Below are 21428 nucleotides of genomic sequence, written 5' to 3'. Positions count from 1 at the left end.
TTTTCCAGCTCTCTTTGTTCTGTGGGATTGGAAACCCATTGAGTTCAGAGGTTTCTACCTCTTGTGCTTCCCTTTCCTATAAAAACTTACTCAAGTGGCTTTGGATTTTGAGGGAAGAGTGGGATAAGATTTTTTGAAGACTTTATTTGAGATATGATTTTTTTTTTTTTGACATTGAGATTTGATTATTTGAGACATTACTTGAGGTATGTTTTTTTTTTGAGACATTACTAGTAAGAGGATTTTTTTTTGGAGACCAACTCAACGTCAAACCACCGAAACCAAACCAATTCCCTCCAAACCCCAAATGCTGGAACAGCCCCAGAGCTCAAAGCCAGCCTCCCTCCCGCGCAGGAGGTGCCACCCCTGGCGGTGGGACGGAAGGCAGGTGGAACCTCTGTTTTCAGCCCCGGGATCCCTGGCTGGCATGTCCCGGGGGAGCAGGGATCCAATACCTACTTGAATCGGACCTTCTCGTCCATGTCCACGGGGGGCTCGTGGGTGATGAGGGTGACCAGCTGCTCCATGCAGTGCTGCTGGCACAGGAAGTCCAGCAGCCGCCGGTTCTGGGCCTTGCATTCCTGCAGGACGTCATCCTCATCCATCAGCTCCTCCAGGGTCACATCCTCCTTGTCCAGCAGCTTGTCCACGTGTGACGTTGTGTTCAAATCAAACTTCCAGAACATGGTGATGGGACACGACTGGCTGGGGGCAGGAAAGCACCGGTTACTGCTCCACACCTACTGTGGATGATCACGGGATCGCTGAGGCCGGAGGAGACCTCTGAGACCACCGAGTCCCATCACCAACCCCGGCCACTACCACCCCGTGTCCTCAAGGGCCATGTCCACACATTTTTTGAACACTTTCAGGGACGGGGACTTCATCCAGTGCTTTCCAACCCTCCTGGGCAAGGAATTTCCCCAAAATCCACCCTGAGGCTGCCCTGGCCCAGCCTGAGGCCGTTCCCTCTCCTCCTGTCCCTGTTCCCTGGAGCACAGCCCGACCCCCCCGGCTGTCCCCTCCTGTCAGGGACTCGTGCAGAGCCACAAGGTCCCCCTGAGCCTCCTTTGCTCCAGGCTGAGCCCCTTCCCAGCTCCCTCAGCCTCTCCTGGGCTCCAGCCCCTTCCCAGCTCCATTCCCTGGGCACTCCAGCCTCTCAGGGTCATTCCTGGGGCACTGCACTTTGAATCCCCCATTTCCATCCACCCCTACCCCAACCCTAATTTGCCCTTTTGTTATCCTGATTCTTCTCTGTGTGAGTTCTACTAACGATGTTTTTCCACTTTGCTTTCCTAAAACCTGAAATTTTGGAAAAGCTGTGAGTTTCACCAAACCAAGGCATTGTTCAGACCACTCCTAGGAGATTCTTCCAGGGCTCTTCCTCTTGCTTAACATTTCCTCTTCCAATTCTGCCCTTCACCATCTCATCTCAGCTCCTCAACAACCCTTCACAGTTCTGTTCTGGCCACAGCACCAGGTACAGAATTCACGGAATCCTGGAATGGTTGGGCGGGAAGGGAGCTCAGAGCCCACCCAGTGCCACCCCTGCCATGGCAGGGACACTTCCACTGTCCCAGGCTGCTCCAGCCCCAGCGTCCAGCCTGGCCCTGGGCACTCACAGGGATCCAGGGGCAGCCCCAGCTGCTCTGGCAATTCCAGCCCAGCCAGGAATTCCCAATTCCCAAGATCCCATCCATCCCTGCCCTCTGGCAGTGGGAGCCATTCCCTGTGTCCTGTCCCTGCAGGCCTTGTCCCAGTCCCTCTGCAGCCATTAACACAAACAGCAGGCAGCACTGTCATTCCCCAGGGACACAGGGGACACATCTGGACACATCCTGGGCAGTGCCAGCCCTGGCTCCCACACTCTGCACACGCAGCCCCTGGGCTCAGCCGTGTCCCTGTGCCACATTCCCAAATGATCTGGCAGCACCATGTGACTCCATACCCAGGATCACAAGGCTGTTTTTAACCTAACCCACATCCTCATTTCCGCACACAGAACTCTCTCCATCCTCTCCTTTGGCTTTTTCCAGCATCCAAAAATGTCCCCTGCGCCTGATCCTCGGCTGGTTGCATTCTGCATAACCTCAGCTACAGGACAGCCTGGACACTGTCCTCCTAAAAACCCATCTTCCCTCCAGGAATGACACTGAGGGGGCTATGCCTTCCAGTCACCAGAGCAGGGCCTTGCAAAAGGGTGAAGACCCCAGTTTTCCCATTTGATTTTAAATCTCTCAGTCCTTCATGGTGTAACTTCCACAGTGAAGCTTTGAGTGAAGCATTCACAGAACCAGGACCTGGAAAAGGGGAAAAACTGAGTTTCTTTTACACATCAGGACTTTCCCACCTTGAATCCTGGGGGCAGCTCTGGAGAGCCCTGGCGGGGCTGGAGTGCCCAGGGAATGGAGCTGGGAAGGGGCTGGAGCCCCGGGAGAGGCTGAGGGAGCTGGGAAGGGGCTCAGCCTGGAGCAGAGGAGGCTCAGGGGGACCTTGTGGCTCTGCACGAGTCCCTGCCAGGAGGGGACAGCCGGGGGGGTCGGGCTGTGCTCCAGGGAACAGGGACAGGAGGAGAGGGAACGGCCTCAGGCTGGGCCAGGGCAGCCTCAGGGTGGACACCAGCAGGAATTTCCCCATGGAAAGGGGGTCAGGCCGGGGCAGGGGCTGCCCAGGGGGGTTTGGAGTGCCCATCCCTGGAGGTGTCCAAGGAATTCCTGGAGGTGGCACTCAGGGCTCTGGGCTGGGGATAAGGTGGGGGTAAGGCACAGATTGGACTGGATGGGCTGGGAGGGCTTTTCCAACCCCAGGGATTTTGGGATGCTGGGATTTCAGCACTGAATTTCGGAGTTGGGAGCAGCCATCTGAATGCTCAACCTACGTGACACTGCAGTGACAGCACTGCTGGGCTCGGTGTGTTCCTCACAAACTGTTCTCTGGGTATTTTTAACCATCTCTGCTTGGTTAAAAATTCAACGAGGGAAAATCTGGCAGCAAAGGCCTTCAGTGAAGGAGGTTTGGGGGCTCAGTCAACCCAAATGCAGAAATATTCCCTCCATTGGCAAGGAACCCACATGGAATTCTCACCTTCCAAACTGACACCCATTGTAATCCTGGCAATTCCACAGCTTCCCTGAACTTTTTGTACATCTCCAAGAAAAGCTGCCTGACCTTCCCTGGGAGAGTGAAGAGGGGCTGGGCTGGAATTGCCAGAGCAGCTGGGGCTGCCCCTGGATCCCTGGAATGTCCAGGGCCAGGCTGGACGCTGGGGCTGGAGCTCCTGGGACAGTGGGAGGTGTCCCTGCCATGGCAGGGGTGGCACTGCAGGGGCTTTGGGGCCCATTCCCATCCAACCCATTCCAGAACTCCCTGATTCCATGGGATCTGCCACTTCTCCCACCTCAGTACTTAAATTTAGGTCTCTCTTGCCACCAGTAATGCAGAGATGTTTTCCCTTTTTCAGGTGGACACTCAAAGCCCTTTCCAGCCGCTGATTTTATTTGTGGAATATCCAATGAGAGCAAAACCCACGGGGGCTCCAGGAGAGCAGCTCTGTCAGTACCTGCTGTGGGGCTGCAGCTGAGATACATTCCAGGGAGCATCTCCAAACCCCACGCAGGGAAATTCCAGGGTCACCCCAAGCCTCCAAGGCTCTGCAGAACTGCAGGGCTGGGGAGGAGGAGAGAGGCTGCAGCAAGGAGAGCCCCATGGCAACCCCTGCAGGCACCAGGCTCTGGGACAGCTCATTAACAACAGCAATTAAAGATCCTCTGCATGGGAACCAGAGGCTCCGGGAATCCTGAAACAGTTTGGGTGGGAAGGGAGCTCAGAGCCCCTGCAGTGCCACCCCTGCCATGGCAGGGACACCTCCCACTGTCCCAGGCTGCTCCAGCCCCAGCGTCCAGCCTGGCCCTGGACATTCCAGGGATCCAGGGGCAGCCCCAGCTGCTCTGGGAACCTGTGCCAGGGCCTGCCCACCCTGCCAGGCAGGAATTCCCTCCCAAGATCCCATCCAGCCCTCAGCCTGAGGCCACCAGGGAAGGTGATTTCTGTAGGTGTGTCTTTGGGCCCCACCTGGATAAAGCCCCCCTGTCCCAGCACAGCAGCACCAGCTTCCAACCCATAAATTAATTCCTACTAATGATAAAAAACAGTGTTGGGGTGTTTGAATTTTGGGACAATGCAGGAGGTTATTTAATCTCCCTGTTCCAACACAGAATTCCAAGACTAACAAACCCTGCCTCCTCAGGGCTGGGAATATTCAATTCCCTGCCAACAAAATTCCAGCTGAGTTTATAGAAAGTTCCAATAAGTAATGCACTGGCTGTTAAAAACCCCAAACAAAGGACCCCCTCTGCTCTGTTTAGTCCTTTTTCTCCTTCTCCATCTGTTCAGGAGCTAGGGGGAAGACACATTTTATTTTATTTTGCTTATATGTTATTTTATTTTATTGTATCTCATTTTATTTCATTTTCCACCCTCACCAGAGCCGTGTCCTGGACAGTACCTGCCTCAGAGCTGCTCGTTTGCATAAAGGACAAAAATCAATGTTTTACACAGAATGCTCTGAGCCCAGCGAGCTCCTGGCTGGGAATTCCAATGGGGAATTTGTCCTTTAATTATTTATTTTTCATAGATGATCACCCAGCCTCCTGCTGCTGGCAGCTCCAGGAAACCAAGGCTCCCTTTGGGGACTGCAGGGAACAGCAGGGAAGCAACCCGGGGGCGTGGTGCCGGTGCCAGGGTCACTCCCAGGTGACTCCAAAGGGACCCGGGGGCGTGGTGCCAGTGCCAGGGTCACTCCCAGGTGACTCCAAAGGGACCCGGGGACGTGGTGTTGGTGCCAGGGTCACTCCCGGGTGACTCCAAAGGGACCCGGGGGCGTGGTGCCGGTGCCAGGGTCACTCCCAGGTGACTCCAAAGGGACCCGGGGGCGTGGTGCCAGTGCCAGGGTCACTCCCGGCTGACTCCAAAGGGACCCGGGGGCGTGGTGCCGGTGCCAGGGTCACTCCCGGGTGACTCCAAAGGGACCCGGGGGCGTGGTGCCAGTGCCAGGGTCACTCCCGGGTGACTCCAAAGGGACCCGGGGGCGTGGTGCCGGTGCCAGGGTCACTCCCGGGTGACTCCAAAGGGACCCGGGGGCGTGGTGCCGGTGCCAGGGTCACTCCCAGGTGACTCCAAAGGGACCCGGGGGCGTGGTGCCAGTGCCAGGGTCACTCCCAGGTGACTCCAAAGGGACCCGGGGGCGTGGTGCCGGTGCCAGGGTCACTCCCAGGTGACTCCCTGGTCCCAGAGCCTTTCCCAGCCCCTCTGATCCCACAGCTCCAGGAGTTATCCAGGCCCTGTGTTGCTGTGATTTCTCCCAGGGTTATTCCCAGCCAGTTCTGTGTCACCAAGGGCCCCCCTGAGCCTCAGCAAACAGAGGCGCAGACAAAATATCCACAGCATTTTCCAACCTTTCCAAAATGCTCTGTGCACTCCAACGCCAGGAAAAGTGGGCAGGAACCCCACAGGCAACTCCTCCTGGAAACTGGGACAAAATTCCCAAGATTTACTGATTTTTTTAGGCCCATTTAAGACCATTCCTGCTAAAATAAAACACCGAATGTTTTCACTAGGTGGGAGCACATGGAATTGCTGAGGGAAGGACATTCCCAAAAAGAGTCTGGGGATCCTCCTGCAATGCCAGTAACATCCAGTACAAAATCCCAAAGCCAACCCCAACTCCAGCAGTTCTGACCCAGTTCCATCCAGGTCCCAGTTCCATCCAGGGTGGATTTTAGCCTGGACAGACACAGATTCCTGATGGGAATTTCAAGCTTATTATTTTTTTTTTTGCCAATTTTTAATACAAAATCTCCCCTATTTTCTCCATAAGAATAAATAATTTTAAGCTTTGCCAAACAAAGCAACAAAAAATACCCCAAAACATAGGGAATTCCCTCCAATTCCAGTATGGGAGGAAGTCTGGAGCACACCAGGACCACACACCCATCCCAGAATTCTCCACCTTTAATTCCAGTTATGCAGTAAATTATCCCAGCTCCAGGGAATAAAATCTCAATTTATTGAACCTGCTGAATGTGAACCCCCCAAACCAGCTTTTTCAGCAAACTGTTCCACCACTGGAAAATCCACCTGGAAAACAGAGACAGACAAGGCCAGGCTGATCAATGGCTCTGCTGAATTCCCACGGAAGGGCTGGGCATGGAATTCCCAAACAGCTTTAGAGCAAAACTCCCTCCCTTTGGTGACTCAGCAGTGGGATGAAAGGGAAGAAACGAACCAGCACAAATTATAAAAAGGAAAAGGCACAGGCAGATCCCAAACCAGGGTCAGTGGATTTGGGAGTGATCCCAGAAGGAAGAGGAACGGCAGGGAATCAACATCTCCTGGGGACACACAAATAATTAGGCTGAGCCTACCAAAGCTGTCACAAGGGCCAGGGTGCTTCAAGCCCCATCCAGCCTGGCCTTGGACCTTTCCAGGGATCTAGGGGCAGCCACAGCTTCTCTGGGAATTCCAGCCCAGCCCCTTCCTAGCCTCCCAGCAAGAATTCCTTCCCAGTATCCCACCTAACCATTCCAGTCTGTGCATCTTTAACACATCACCTATTTCCATGGGAGAACTTGTTTTACATAAAATCTCTCCCTTTGGAGCACTAGGGGAGCCTTTCCCAACTGAATTCCCAACAGGAAAATGCTCGAGTGAGCCACTGCTGGCACTGGGAAGGATCCCACTGCTCCCACACCTCCAGGGAATCCCAGATGGAATTACTGCTGCAGGAGAGGGCAGCTCCTCCTGTGAGCCTTGAGCTGCTCTGCTGGAAGGTTCCCACTGCTCCCTGGGGAACTCTGGTGAGAGATCCCGGCCTGTTCCCTTTTCCTGCCCCACGATGAGCGCACAGTGTGGCACTTCCACTGGGAATTTCCCGCAACAGCCACAGCAGTGCCTAGGAGAACAGGGAGAGAGGAGTTCCATGCTCTTCCCAGCAATTATGGACCTGAGATCAGGTTTTGAGAGGCACTTTTTCCCAGTTGAACCTGGTTTTAGGGAGGATCCTGGCCAGCACACTGTGAATCCCAGGATCCCTGAAGCTGGAAAAGCCCTCCCAGCCCATCCAGCCCAAGCTGTGCCCAATCCCCTCCCTATTTCCAGCCCAGTGCCCTGAGTGCCACCTCCAGGAATTCCTTGGACACCTCCAGGGATGGGCACTCCAAAGCTCCCTGGGCAGCCCCTGCCAAGGCCTGACCCCCTTTCCATGGGGAAAATGCCAGCCCAGGCTCAAGGATGGCACAGGGACACAGGCACTGAGCCCCTCAGCCCGGACTCCATGCCCAGGAACATCCCTGGGACACCACGATCCCCTCTCAGATGACTCCAGGTATTAAATACCAGGATCAGTCCCAGAAGCAGCCACCAGAACTGAGCACTCAGCATCACAGTGCTCATCCTCAATACTGGGAATTACCTGGTCCCTTAATGAGGACCTTCACAGGCCCTGGCCAGAAATCCCCCAGTGCCGGGCTGATCCCACAGGGGAGCGGGGATTCTACCCCTTTGCTCAGGTGAGAGCCACCTGCAAAGCAGCCCTGGGGCCAACAGCAGCGGCACCTGGAGCCCCTCAGACCCCAGGGATCCAGGCTGGGAGAGCTGGAGAGGAGAAGGCTCCAGGGAGAGCTCAGAGCCCCTGCCAGGGCCTGAGGAGGCTCCAGGAGAGCTGCAGAGGGACTGGGGACAAGGCCTGCAGGGACAGGACACAGGGAATGGCTCCCACTGCCAGAGGGCAGGGATGGATGGGATCTTGGGAATTGGGAATTCCTGGCTGGGCTGGGATTGCCAGAGCAGCTGGGGCTGCCCCTGGATCCCTGGCAGTGCCCAGGGCCAGGCTGGACCCTGGGGCTGGAGCAGCCTGGGACAGTGGGAGGTGTCCCTGCCATGGCAGGGGTGGCACTGCAGGGGCTCTGAGCTCCCTTCCCACCCAACCATTCCAAGACAAAAGAACAGGGAGATGTTCCTACCTTCAGTAGAAGTTTCTTCAAATGTGAAATCTCCTCCACGAACGGAGAAACATTTGGGTTACAGTTCCTGGAATAGACCCAGCTTCAGGAAATGGTTTTCATCCAGTGTGAATTCCTTTGCAAGCTTCCAATCCTGGAAAAGATTTTTAAAAGTTACCAATAACCAAAGGTACCTGAGGGCCAAAGGTTTTTCATTTTTTCCCTAAATGAACTTTCACAGAACCTTTCAGCACAAAGGAAGATCATAGGGACTGACAGCCCCTGCCAAGGCATCACCAGCAGGCCACTCAGGATCCTCCCAGTTATGCCAGTTCCCCCCCTCCTGCAGCACTGGGCAAATGTGAATTGCTCAGCCCTGGAAGTGTCCAAGGCCAGGCTGGAAGAGGCTCAGAACGACCACAGATAGTGGAATGGGATCACAGAGGAAGAGCCAAGCCTGGCTCAGCCCATGAGCTCCCCGCAACTCCAGAGCTGGGCTTTAACCCATCTCCTGAAATCCAGGAATTCCTGGTGTGCTGTGGGCTACAGCCAAACAGAGACCAACCAGCAGCAGGTCCCCATATCAAATGGAAATTAAATGCAATGTGAAAATAAATGCATTTCCTCATCATCCAGTCATGGAATGTTGTAACTGGAGGTACAACATTCACCCTAACCAAGGGCATTGATCTGAACAAAAGCTGCTCAGGATTTTATTTCTAAACTTTAATGCCTTTTTATCTGGAATCTGTGTCCCCAAGTCTTTGACAGAGTCCCAGATTTAGGGAGGCTGGAAAAGCCCTCCCAGCCCATCCAGTCCAAGCTGTGCCCAATCCCCTCCCTATCTCCAGCCCAGAGCCCTGAGTGCCACCTCCAGGAATTCCTGGGACACCTCCAGGGATGGGGATTCCAAACTTCCCTGGGCAGCCCCTGTGTCAAGGCCTGACCCCCTTTCCATGGGGAAATTCCTGCTGGTGTCCACCCTGCCTGAGGCTGCCCTGGCCCAGCCTGAGGCCGTTCCCTCTCCTCCTGTCCCTGTTCCCTGGAGCACAGCCCAACCCCTGCCATGAGCAGGGACACCATCAAGAACATCCTCAGCAATTCTCTGCTGGGCCACAAACGCCAAGAGTTCCATAAAATTCTGCACAACTCTGGCTTAAATGGACACCGGTGCTTTGGAGAGCTCAAGGCTGGAAGAGCCATGGAAGAACACATGGAATTCTCACAATGCACAGAAGAAGCTGTTCCAGGGACAGGGAGCAAGAGGGGTTTGGAAGGGAGAACTTGTCTCAGTCTCAGCTGGCTGTGCATTCCACAACCATGGAGCTCTGGAATGGTTTGGGTGGGAAGGGAGCTCAGAGCCCCTGCAGTGCCACCCCTGCCATGGCAGAGACACTTCCACTGTCCCAGGCTGCTCCAGCCCCAGGGTCCAGCCTGGTCCTGGGCACTCACAGGGATCCAGGGGCAGCCCCAGCTGCTCTGGGCACCTGTGCCAGGGCCTGCCCACCCTGCTAGCAGGTATTTGTTCCGAATATCCAACCTGGACCTCTCTCCATCGGTTCTCACAGGCACTGCACGTCCCTGCAGAGCCAGGACACCAAGGGATCCAGCCTGGCCAACCCCAGCAAGCCCCGGGCTCCGCCACATCCTCATGGGAACGGCTCCAGAGAGCCTCCAGGGACACCTGGACACAGCCAGCACTCCCTGTCACTGCCATGTCACTGCCATGTCACCTCAGCCAGCACTCCCTGTCACTGCCATGTCACCATAGCCAGCACTCCCTGTCACTGCCATGTCACCATAGCCAGCACTCCCTGTCACTGCCATGTCACCTCAGCCAGCACTCCCTGTCACTGCCATGTCACCTCAGCCAGCACTCCCTGTCACTGCCATGTCACCACAGCCAGCACTCCCTGTCACTGCCATGTCACCTCAGCCAGCACTCCCTGTCACTGCCATGTCACCATAGCCAGCACTCCCTGTCAATGCCATGTCACCATAGCCAGCACTCCCTGTCACCATTCCGTGTCACTGCTGTGTCACCTCAGCCAGGACTCCCTGTGTGTGTCACCATCCCATGTCACTCTGTGTCACCTCAGCCAGCACTCCCTGTCACTGCCATGTCACCATAGCCAGCACTCCCTGTCACTGCCATGTCACCTCAGCCAGCACTCCCTGTCACTGCCATGTCACCACAGTCAGCACTCCCTGTCACTGCCATGTCACCATAGCCAGCACTCCCTGTCACTGCCATGTCACCACAGCCAGCACTCCCTGTCACTGCCATGTCACCATAGCCAGCACTCCCTGTCACTGCCATGTCACCTCAGCCAGCACTCCCTGTCACTGCCATGTCACCACAGCCAGCACTCCCTGTCACTGCCATGTCACCTCAGCCAGCACTCTCTGTCACTGCCATGTCACCTCAGCCAGCACTCCCTGTCACTGCCATGTCACCTCAGCCAGCACTCCCTGTCACTGCCATGTCACCATAGCCAGCACTCCCTGTCACTGCCATGTCACCATAGCCAGCACTCCCTGTCACTGCCATGTCACCACAGTCAGCACTCCCTGTCACTGCCATGTCACCACAGTCAGCACTCCCTGTCACTTCCATGTCACCATAGCCAGCACTCCCTGTCACTGCCATGTCACCATAGCCAGCACTCCCTGTCACTGCTGTGTCACCATAGCCAGCACTCCCTGTCACTGCCATGTCATTGCCATGTCACCATAGCCAGCACTCCCTGTCACTGCCATGTTACCTCAGCCAGCACTTCCTGCCACCACCCCGTGTCACTGCTGTGTCACCTCATCCAGCACTCCTGCCACCACCCCGTGTCACTGCTTTGTCACCAGGACACATCTGCTGGCCAAGGGACACGCCTGGTGACAGCAGCAGCTGCTGGCACTGCTCCTCAGGGGCAAGGGCTGACACAGCTCCTGATGATCGCAATTCCCTCCCATCCAGCCTCATTCCCACAGCAGCCAAACCATGCCGAGGTGTCAGGACCGACACGGCAGCAGAAACGGAGCCGGGTCCCCCTCAGGAGGAGTGTTGGCCAAATGCCCACAGAGCTCACCCGAAGTTTAGTGGGAGCAAAACCCAAAGGAGTTCAAGAGGCTGCTGATCTGCAGCTCCTTCCATGAGACAGCAGCTGGTCCCAAATATCCCAAATATACACAAAGAGCTGTGGCTGTCATTGGAAAGGCGCGGCCCCAAAAATATGAACAAATTGAAAATATCAGTCAAGAGTGAAAGTCCATTTTGTATAAATCAGGGGATCATGGAATGGTTTGGGTGGGAAGGACCTTAAAGCTCACCCAGTGCCAGCCCTGCCATGGCAGGGACACCTTCCACTGTCCCAGGGTCCCCCAAGCGCCAGAGTCAAATCTGGCCTGGGACACTGCCAGGGATGGGGCCAGAATTTGCAGGGATATGGTTCAGCTCCAAGCACATGAATGAAATCAAGGTGTGTTGCAGCTTTTCCACACATCTGTGTGCCAATACCCCGTGAACACAGCCCACCTTCCCTACCCTGGCCACACCTTCCATGCCGTAGGACAGATGGTCCCAAGATATTCCACAGCCTTTCCATGGAATCCACTCAGGCGAGTAAGGAAAGCTCGTTACTGAGCAGACTAAAACCCACTAAAAACCTCTCCAGTGCCTTTGGAAAAGCATTTACACATTAGCAAGTCATGAACAACTGTTCAATATATGCCAGCTCCTCTCTCAAGCTCTCCTCAGGGAACTTCCACCTGGACCAGCCCTGCTGGAGGATCTGCAGAGCCCAGGAGGAGCAGCCCCGCTGTCCCTGTGGCTGTTCCTGCGAGAACGTGTGCCAGGTGCTGTGTGTGAGACACATCCCTGCTGGACACGGGGGTCAGAGCCCATCGCAGAGCCTGCACCAGGATCCCGGAGTCCAACCAGCAGGGACAGGGATGGGCTCCGGCAGAGCCTGGATCCTTCCCTGTGCCCCTCTGCTTAAGGGAGCCGGCAATTAAACAGCCAGCACGTGGATGGAAGCACAGAACTGTTCTTGGACTCATGGAATATCCTGAGCTGGAGGGGATCCACGGGGATCACCTGCACAGACCCCACAGATCCCGTCCCTGGGAGCGCTGTCCAAACGCTCCTGGAACTCCAGCAGCTGTGGGGACAGGACCATGCCCTGCTCAGAGCCCAGCACCCTCTGGGGAAGAGCCTGTTCCTGGGATCCCACCTGACCCTCCCTGCCAGGGACTCCTCCTGCTCTGTGCCTGCTGCTCCTGGGAAGCCAGGAGAAGGGATGCACAGAGCCTGGAACACCCCTTCCCCAGGAGAAGGGATGCACAGAGGCTGGAACACCCCTTCCCTGAGGAAAAGGGATGCACAGAGCCTGGAACACCCCTTCCCCAGGAGAAGGGATGCACAGAGGCTGGAACACCCCTTCCCTGAGGAAAAGGGATGCACAGAGCCTGGAACACCCCTTCCCTGAGGAAAAGGGATGCACAGAGGCTGGAACACCCCTTCCCCAGGAGAAGGGATGCACAGAGCCTGGAACACCCCTTCCCCAGGAGAAGGGATGCACAGAGCCTGGAACACCCCTTCCCCGAGGTGAATCCATACCCACTACTGCTCTGAGCCAACTACAAGGAAAGGGTTATTTGGCTGCTAAAGGTACTGGAAGAGGATGCAGAGAATAAGGAATTCCTCAATAAAAACAATCAAAAGGTCAATTTAACCCTTAAACATGAATCTCACAAGAGGAACAGAATTCCTGCCTTTCTCATACATCCCATGGCACATCCCAGGAGGTAGCAGTGGGATGGGAGCATTTGAAAAAGGACAGGCATGTACAAAACCCGGCTATTTTTAACAAAATTTAAAGTCTTCCCACTGCCTCAGTTACTTTATCATGGTTGATCAGAACTATCAGCCCAGATGAGCTAAATTCAACCTTTTATATAAGTTAGAACTTCCTTCAAGAACTTCACTGATAAAGAGTTTGAGCTGTTGGAATTAAGGAAAAGCAGCATTTCCCAGGGTACCTGCACTGCTGACAGGAGAATGGAACAACCACAAACTCAATGTCCCCTCACATAAATTTTGGGATTTATTCAGCCTCTTCCCACCTGCTTTAAGAGCAGCCCCAACAGAATCCCATAATTCCTGAGGCTGGAGAAGCCCTCCCAGCCCATCCAGTCCAAACTGTGCCCAATGCCCACCTTGTCCCCAGCCCAGAGCCCTGAGTGCCACCTCCAGGAATTCCCTGGACACCTCCAGGGATGGGCGCTTCAAACCTCCCTGGGCAGCCCCTTCCATGGCTAAATACAGTCAAAGGAAAAAAATAATCCCAGCCTAAAACAGTTGGACTTTCCGGCTTCTTCTCTCCAGCAGGAGTGAGCAATGCAAAGACTGGGAGAAATGGCCCAGAGGTTTTCCCATTTTGGGGATTTTACACCATCAACACCTGCATCAACTTTCTGAACTTGGGGTTTTATGACACCTTCAGCTCTTCCCTAACCCTCCTTGTCTCTGCCAAGAATTCAGGGATTAAAGGGTGGAAGAGCTGTAAAATGATCCAGGCACCGTCCCAATGCTCAGTCAGAACGGCCAAGTGACCACAAACACCAACTGACCAAGATGGTCACTCCAGACAGTCCTGATTAGTTCTAACCCACAAACTCCTGCAGCCCATTCCTGACTCCACACAGCCCAGGGGTCACTGGGATGGGCTCTGGTCTCTGCTGCTTCATTTCCAGTAAATAAATATATAAATAAATACATAAAGATGCTTCCACCAACTCCTCTGAACCTCAGCCATAATATGGGAATTAAAATATTCCCAGAGCCACTGGTTCTAACAGTAAATAAACAACAGCTGAGACAAACTGCTGGACAGAGTCCAGAGACCATGGAGCTGCTCCAGGGTTGGAGCCAGGCTGGGAGAGCTGGGGGTGCTCACCTGGAGAGGAGAAGGCTCCAGGGAGAGCTCAGAGCCCCTGCCAGGGCCTGAGGGGGCTCCAGGAGAGCTGCAGAGGGACTGGGGACAAGGCCTGCAGGGACAGGACAAGGGGGTGCCCATGGGCAGGGACACCTCCCACTGTCCCAGGCTGCTCCAGCCCCAGGGTCCAGCCTGGCCTTGGACATTCCAGGGATCCAGGGGCAGCCCCAGCTGCTCTGGCAATCCCAGCCCAGCCAGGAATTCCTAATTCCCAAGATCCCATCCATCCCTGCCCTCTGGTAGTTTTCTGGAGCTCCTGTTCCATCCCATGAAGGAGCAGCCAGCCCACCCCTCTCTGCCCAAACACTGCTGTCTGCTCCCAACCCCAGCTCATCCCTAAATCCACTCCTCCTGGCAAACATCATTTCAACTCTTCCTTCATCAACTCATGGTCAGAGCAACAACAATTTTTTTTTCCTCTGCGTGTGGACATTTGGAAAACGATATGCAAATCATGAGATCCCTGGAATGATCCTGGTAACTGGAGAAGGCACCAAGACCAGTTACTATTTTAAACTATTGGCCAAGCTCTGGGAATCTTCCACAGGAGCTGATCCAGCACAGAACCAGCATCTTGTGCTGCCAGAGTCTGCTCCAAATCTTTTCAAATCTCCGTGGAGCTGTGCCAGGGAGCGATAGGATGGACACCAGGAAAGGCTCTTTTCCCAGGGTGCTGGGCACTGCCCAGGCTCCCCGGGGAATGGGCACGGCCCCAGAGCTCCAGGAGCGTTTGGGCACTGCTGCCAGGGATGCCCAGGCTGGGACTGTTGGGGTGTCTGTGCAGGGCCGGGAGCTGGATCTGTGATCTCTGTGGGTCCCCTCCTGCTCAGGAGATTCCCTGATTCCGTGATTCAGGTACACCACAGGATGGACGTGCAGCTGCTGTGGTTTTCCAGTCAGACACTTAAACCACAGCAGGTCTGTCCCCAAGGTCAGGCAGCCCTGGGTGAGGAAACACAGCCCAGGACTTCCCAGTGCAGTTACTGATGGCAATGAACTGCCCACACCTGCAAGCAGAGGGGCTGCTGCTGCTGCTGCTGCTGTTGTTATCATTACTGTTATGGTTATCCCAGCCCAGTGCTGCCTGGGAAGGAGCTGGAGCTGGCAGTGCATCACCTGCAGGGATATGGAGGGTGCCTGGGTGTCCCACTGCTGCCTGGTGACTCCCAGGGCAGGGACAGGGTCACTCCCAGCCCTTTCCCACCTCCTGCTGCACAGCCCTCCCTCCCTGCCCAGCTGGAAGCTAGCCCTGATCCATCTCCAGACCTGTCAAGCACTCCCAGGAAAGCAGGCGAGGAGCGGTGCCAGGCTCATACATAACACCCCACTGCCACCTCACAACAATTTACACTCCGTATTTTTATCCCCAAGCTCTTCCCAAGAAATTGGATCATTTGGGTTATCAACATTTCCCGACTGCACAATTTCACTTGCCTAAAAAGGACCCAACTTTCCTTGAGAGACAAGCAAACACCGTCCAAAATTCAGAGCACCCTGTAAAAGTCTCGGGTCAGCCCTGGCAGGGGCTGCAGGCACATCTCGGGGTCCTCCTCCTGTGAGTGCTGGACAAGGGAGAGAGGAAGTCACCATCCTGCAGGAATTCAGCAGGAATTTCCCCATGGAACAGGGTCAGGCCTTGGCAGGGGCTGCCCAGGGAGCTTTGGAGTGCCCATCCCTGGAGGTGTCCAAGGAATTCCTGGAGGAGGCACGCAGGGCTCTGGGCTGGGGACAAGGTGGGCACTGGGCACAGCTTGGACTCGGTGATCCCAGAGGGCTTTTCCAGCCTCAGTATTTCTGGGATTCAGTGTGCCAGGGGAAGAGAATTATGTGCTACTCAGTTATTTCAGAGCTCACTCAACCTCCTTAGGCTCCCACCTCAGACTCCTGAGGAACACATTCTGTCTCTGCTTCCAAGATGGAATAATTCACATATTCATCTTTAACATAGCAAAGACTGAATCCAAGACCTTTGTGGATTTCTCTTCAGAGGAATGGCGGAGGCACCTAGGATGCTGAGAAACTCCAAAGGAGGAAAGGAAATGCTTCCTACGTAAATCCTAGAGCTCAAGGGCAGGCTGGATGGGGCTTGGAGCAGCCTGGGACAGTGGTCCCTGCCTTGCTCATTTGCTCGATTCTTATTGGAATCCCTGAGAAAGGCAAAGCAGGACACACCGGAGGTCTCCAGGCAGTGATCCCAACTCACTGGGGGTTCATCATTGCCACACAGCCCCAAAAGAGGTGTTTCAGCTTCCCGAGACATTCCCTGGCCCAAGCTGCTTATTGAAAACCACCTGGATACACTTAAAATTCACAGATAACATTTCAACCAAAATATTTCACCAGTTTGTCAAGAATCTGCTTTTGTTTTCCCCTTGTGAGCTATGAAGATGAATTTCTTCATTATTCCTTAACATCTGACAAATTAAAAGATCTCTGCATTTGTATTACAAAATCCTGGCACCATTTAGGTTGGAAAAGGCCTCCAAAGCCACCCAGTACAGGGATGGGGATTCCAAATGTCCCTGGGCAGCTGTGCCAGGGCTGGACAGCCCATTCCAGGAGGAATTTCCCCAAAATCCACCCTGAGGCTGCCCTGGCCCAGCCTGAGGCCGTTCCCTCTCCTCCTGTCCCTGTTCCCTGGAGCACAGCCCGACCCCCCCGGCTGTCCCCTCCTGTCAGGGACTCGTGCAGAGCCACAAGGTCCCCCTGAGCCTCCTTTGCTCCAGGCTGAGCCCCTTCCCAGCCCCCCTGCCCCAGCCCGGAGCGCTCCAGGGGCTTGGGCTGACCCAGGGCAGCACCTGGCACTTGGCCTGGCTGTCCCTCGCCCTGCTGGCATCAGCCCATGGATCCAGCCTGTCCCCATCCCTCTGCAGAGCTCCCACACCCCATCCAGCTCAGTGCCACACGACGCTCCCTGGCCACCAGCTGGAAACCACAGGCACAGTGGGATTCTGCTCTGCATGGAAAGGGGCTGTGCTGGGTTTGTTCTTTAACAAAAAACTGCCCCGGGCAATAAACCCTTGAAGGCCTCTGTGTTGGACAAATGTGCACTCGAAATGAAGAGCTGCTTCTAATCCTTCCCGGCCTCTGAAGCTCCCAAAGAAAGAGATGATATCAGGAGTACTTTGTTTTGATCATCAACCTTATCCTCACCCAGTATCTCGTTAAGCAGACTCCTAATTGCTGCCCTACCCCATGCTAAAGACAGAATTTGCACAGCTTCTTGATTTAAATGTTACTTTTTTAATTAACTGCTCCACACCCAGACACGAAGAAATGGAAACCACAGCACTTCAAAAGCTGCAGGAAAAAGCTGCAGAAAAGGATCCCAAGTGCTCTGGGAACAGAACAGCACAAAAAAGGCCTTTTCTACCAGCTCAGTTAGCACACACTCAGTACATCCCTAAAATTTACCTCTGTGGGCTGCTGGGCTCACATCAGCTCTAAGGGCAGAGGAATCTCCCAGTTTGTGATCTGTATTTCAGCAATAATTCAGCAGGATTGGCATTCCAGCTGCTCCTCTGTGCTGCCGGCCCCACGGAAGCAACATCAGTCCCAAGGAACCCTGGGGGGACTCTGGGCTTCCCATTAAACATCAACCTTTGAGTGTGAGATTTGCAACTGTATTTGAATACTAAACTAGCAACACAAAGTCCTGGGGTGCTTGAAGCGTTGATTTCCATCCTTTGCAGGACTCCAGGCTCCTCCCTCTCGGCCTGTCTGGATCACTTTGATGCTACTCTGTCTGCTCTAAGCAACAAGTGACATTTTCTCCTGGGTCACCACAGCTCAGCCCCACAGAAGTCCCAGTTCACGACCAGACTGGGACCTCAGAGCAGGGTGTTAGTTTTTACTGGGGTGCACAAGCAGCGTTCCACAGAAATCCCACTATGTCCTTCTGTGGACCTTGGCTGTTTTCATCTTTGCTGCCCACACAGACTAAGGCAATGTTACAAAAGACACCTCTTTGTACTCAGACTGAGGGCCAGCATTTGCCAACTGAGATTTCCTGCTGCACCCCACGGGGAGATCAAGGGCTGCCCGTTCCACAGACGCCTATTTGATCAACACACGGCCTCAAGTGGCCCAGTGGAACAACTGCTGTGCTCCTTTCCTGGTCCTTCATCCCAGTTCAAAGCTCCCAAGGTGAGTTTGTGGCTGTACCTGCATCAGAACAGCCCAGCCCGTCACACACACTGCAGCTCCTACCAGAATATTCCAAGGCTCCTCCACCCAACAGACCCAGAACTGAGGCCCCAGCGAAGCAGAGCCCTCAAACAGGACATTAAATGAATGCCTTCTCATTTCCTCAAGCTTTCGGGGCATTACAGACACAGTCCGTGCAAAGTTTAAGAAGTTTTGCAGTTAAAAGAAATAAACTCTTCAGAAGGAGCCCAGAATGGCTGAGGTTGGAAAAGAGCATCAAGTCCCAGCTGTGCCTGACCCCCACCTTGTCCCCAGCCCAGGGCCCTGAGTGCCACCTCCAGGAATTCTTTGGACACCTCCAGGGACATGGACTCCAAAGCTCTCTGGGCAGCCCCTGCCAAGGCCTGACCCCCTTTCCATGGGGAAATTCCTCCCTCTTTACCCAGTTCCTCGGAATTGGGTAAAACATCTTTCCCAGGACAAGGCACCACCAGGCTGCTCTCCCTGCATGGCACCACTTAACCTCTATTTATGAGCCAGGCTTCATCCATCATAAAACATCCTGAAAGGAAAAAAATCCCTGGGAACTCTCAGACCCACCCTTAGGAGTTCCATGGGTTTTACCTGGACAAAGAAACATCAAAGCTCAACCTGCTCTGGGAATCCCAAACCAGCAGGACACACTCCTGATCTGAGGCCACGGCTTGCTGGGCATGAAACCTGCACTGCTGGGAAAAAATGGGTTTCCTTTGCCATGCAGTATTAGCAACAAAAAAATATTCAGCTGGATCATTCCCCCAAACTGGCTTTCAACATTGCTGCAGGAATGTCTGAGCAGGGAGGGGGGGCAGGGAAGTGGGGAAGCATGGAGCAGCAGGAAGGGGACAGCGTTCCAGCTGAAATGCCCATCCAACTCGGGCTTGGAGCACTAATCCAAGGAGTCACTCACACTGTGACAGAATTCCCTCAATCGTAACCAAAACCACTCATAAACCCCATGGAATCTGTAGGGTGAGTGTTTCAAAAGACTGAAAATGATGACATTTATTTTTCCAAGCTTAATAAAGAATCCTAGAGATTGGATCAACATTGGGAAAATAACTGAACATCCACCTTGCACAGATGATCATCAATAGCTCTCTTGATGATGGAAGCATGGAATGGTTTGGGTGGGGCCTGGAGTCCCCGGGGATAGCGAAGATGTCCCTGCCCTTGGCAGGGGTAGCAACAAGAGGGGCTTTAAGGTCCCAAACCATCCTGGGATCCCATGATTCCCCCCAGGAGTCTGAATGGGCCAACCCACAGGAATTGCAGCAATTTCCTCAGCAGGAATTGCCCTTGAAGCATCAAAACCTAAACCCAGCAGGGCACTGCTCCTTTCAGCCAGGGCCCTGGAGATCCTCCTGCTTCCCCCAGCACTGGCCCTGCTGGTTGGCTGGTGATGATCCCACCTGCTTTTCCCAAAATAACACATTCCTGACCAGGGCACTGTCCACAGCTCCAAACAAACTGGGATTACACAACAGGATTTTCCCCACATGGCCAAAGTCTCCCGTGCCTTCCAGGTGATCCCGTCTCACTTCACTGCCCCTCGGAAAACTCCAGCACAAATCCAAACCCCAAGGATACACCCAATGGTCCTCCTTGCTTTTCTCTTCTAAAACTAAAAATAACTCAACAGTTTTGTTCTTGGGAACTGCACTGCTTCATTCCAGCATGTGCTTTCAGGTATTTGAGAAAAGCACAAAGAAGCTCTGAGAATCCCAGGATCCCTGAGGCTGGAAAAGCCCTCCTAGCCCATCCAGTCCAAGTTGTGCCCAATGCCCACCTTGTCTGCAGCCCAGAGCCCTGAGTGCCACCTCCAGAAATTCCCTGGACACCACCAGGAACAGGGATTCTGAACCTCCCTAGGCAGCCCCTGTTAAGGCCTGACCATCCTTCCCATAAAGAAATTGCTTTCATGCCCAAAATTCACCTGTCAAAAATGAAGCTGAAGTGGCCATTTTTTTCCTGCAAGACACAACATTCCTCAGCAGAGCTGCTGCTGGAAATGGAGGGCAAAGCAGGAGCAGGGAGGCCATGGACACACTGGAAGCACGCCTCACATTAACATCACTGCCCCGAACCAGTCATTTCATGTGTCAGAACAAAGGTGACAGAAGGGAAGGGAAAACAGAAGGCCTGAAATTGCCTCTTTTGCAAGAGGAAGTTACAGCGTAACAGACATGAAAGGGGGTGCGCAGTCACTGCTCGCACCACATCCCAAACCCCACACCAACATCTGGCACCCTAAAGCCCCTTATAGCTTTTGGAAACTCCTCTGCTGCTTCATCCTTGAGCTTCCAGAGCCCTCAGTCACACGCAGCAGTCTGGGACCAGCCATAACTAAATGGACTTTCTCTAAAGCAGAAAGAAAAACTCAGCAAAATATTGATAAACTTCTTCTGAGCTTTGGCTCCACCCCATGCCAGGCACTGAAGAAGGTGGGGAAACCTTGTCCTCTGCCTAAAGGACCTCAGAGCCCTCCAGTGCCACCCCTGCCATGGCAGGGACACTTCCACTGTCCCAGGCTGCTCCAGCCCCAGCGTCCAGCCTGGCCTTGGGCACTGCCAGGGATCCAGGGGCAGCCCCAGCTGCTCTGGGCACCTGTGCCAGGGCCTGCCCATCCTCCTAGGCAGGAGTTTTTTCCTAATATCTAATCTAAACCAATCCATCCCTGCCCTCTGGCAGTGGGAAGCCATTCCCTGTGTCCTGGCACTCCAGTGCTGATTCAGGGTCCCTCTCTGGCTCTCTCAGATTGCTTCAAACCCTGGAAGGTGCTGTGAGGTCTCCACACGACCTTCCCTTCCCCAGGCTGAACATTCCCAACTTTCCCAGGCTGTGCTCCAGTCTCTGTATGAAGGTGCTGGGCTCCTCTGGACCTGCTCCAGCAGCTCCACATCCTCCTGATGCCAGGAGCAGCAGAGTTGTGCCCCGCACTCCTCGCAGAGCTGAAAACCAGCTGTGCTGGGCATGTGCACAACAACAACTTCAGTTTGGGTCAGTGCTTTGGCCTTAGAGAGATCTCCATGGTTCTGAATCCCTTCCTGCTTCCAGCAGCAAACACATCCACCTGCTGTGAAGAAGGAGAAGGTGCCCAGGCAGAGCTCAGGGTTTGGACATGGCAAAACATCAGCGTCTCACAGTCATGGAATCGTTTAGGTTGGAAAAGCTCCTGGGGAGCACCCAGCCCAATCTCTTGTGCTGAGCAGCCCCCAGACTGCCTGACCCAGGTGAGGAGGTCCCTGTCCCTGTC

The 21428-nt window shown here is 54.4% G+C and overlaps 1 protein-coding gene across 4 annotated transcripts in view; it reads right to left on the bottom strand.

The window, feature by feature from the left end:
- PPP6R2 (protein phosphatase 6 regulatory subunit 2) overlaps positions 1-21428 on the bottom strand; it is a 59356-nt gene that overhangs the window by 30050 nt on the left and 7878 nt on the right. For 2 of the 4 annotated variants that reach the window (XM_068189294.1, XM_068189295.1), the window contains exons 2-3: positions 8019-8151; positions 460-705 (exon numbers count right to left, since the gene is read on the bottom strand). In XM_068189294.1, the coding sequence (XP_068045395.1) occupies positions 460-686 (227 nt within the window). In that variant the 5' untranslated portion in view covers positions 687-705; positions 8019-8151. Of the gene's footprint in view, positions 1-459; positions 706-1302; positions 1456-8018; positions 8152-21428 lie in introns of those variants that run through there. The other 2 variants (XM_068189296.1, XM_068189297.1) reach the window with 2 other exon arrangements.

This window comes from Anomalospiza imberbis, chromosome 5 (genome assembly GCF_031753505.1).
Source record: "Anomalospiza imberbis isolate Cuckoo-Finch-1a 21T00152 chromosome 5, ASM3175350v1, whole genome shotgun sequence".
Classification (NCBI taxonomy): domain Eukaryota; kingdom Metazoa; phylum Chordata; class Aves; order Passeriformes; family Viduidae; genus Anomalospiza; species Anomalospiza imberbis.
This window is presented reverse-complemented; position numbering and strand designations above follow the sequence as displayed.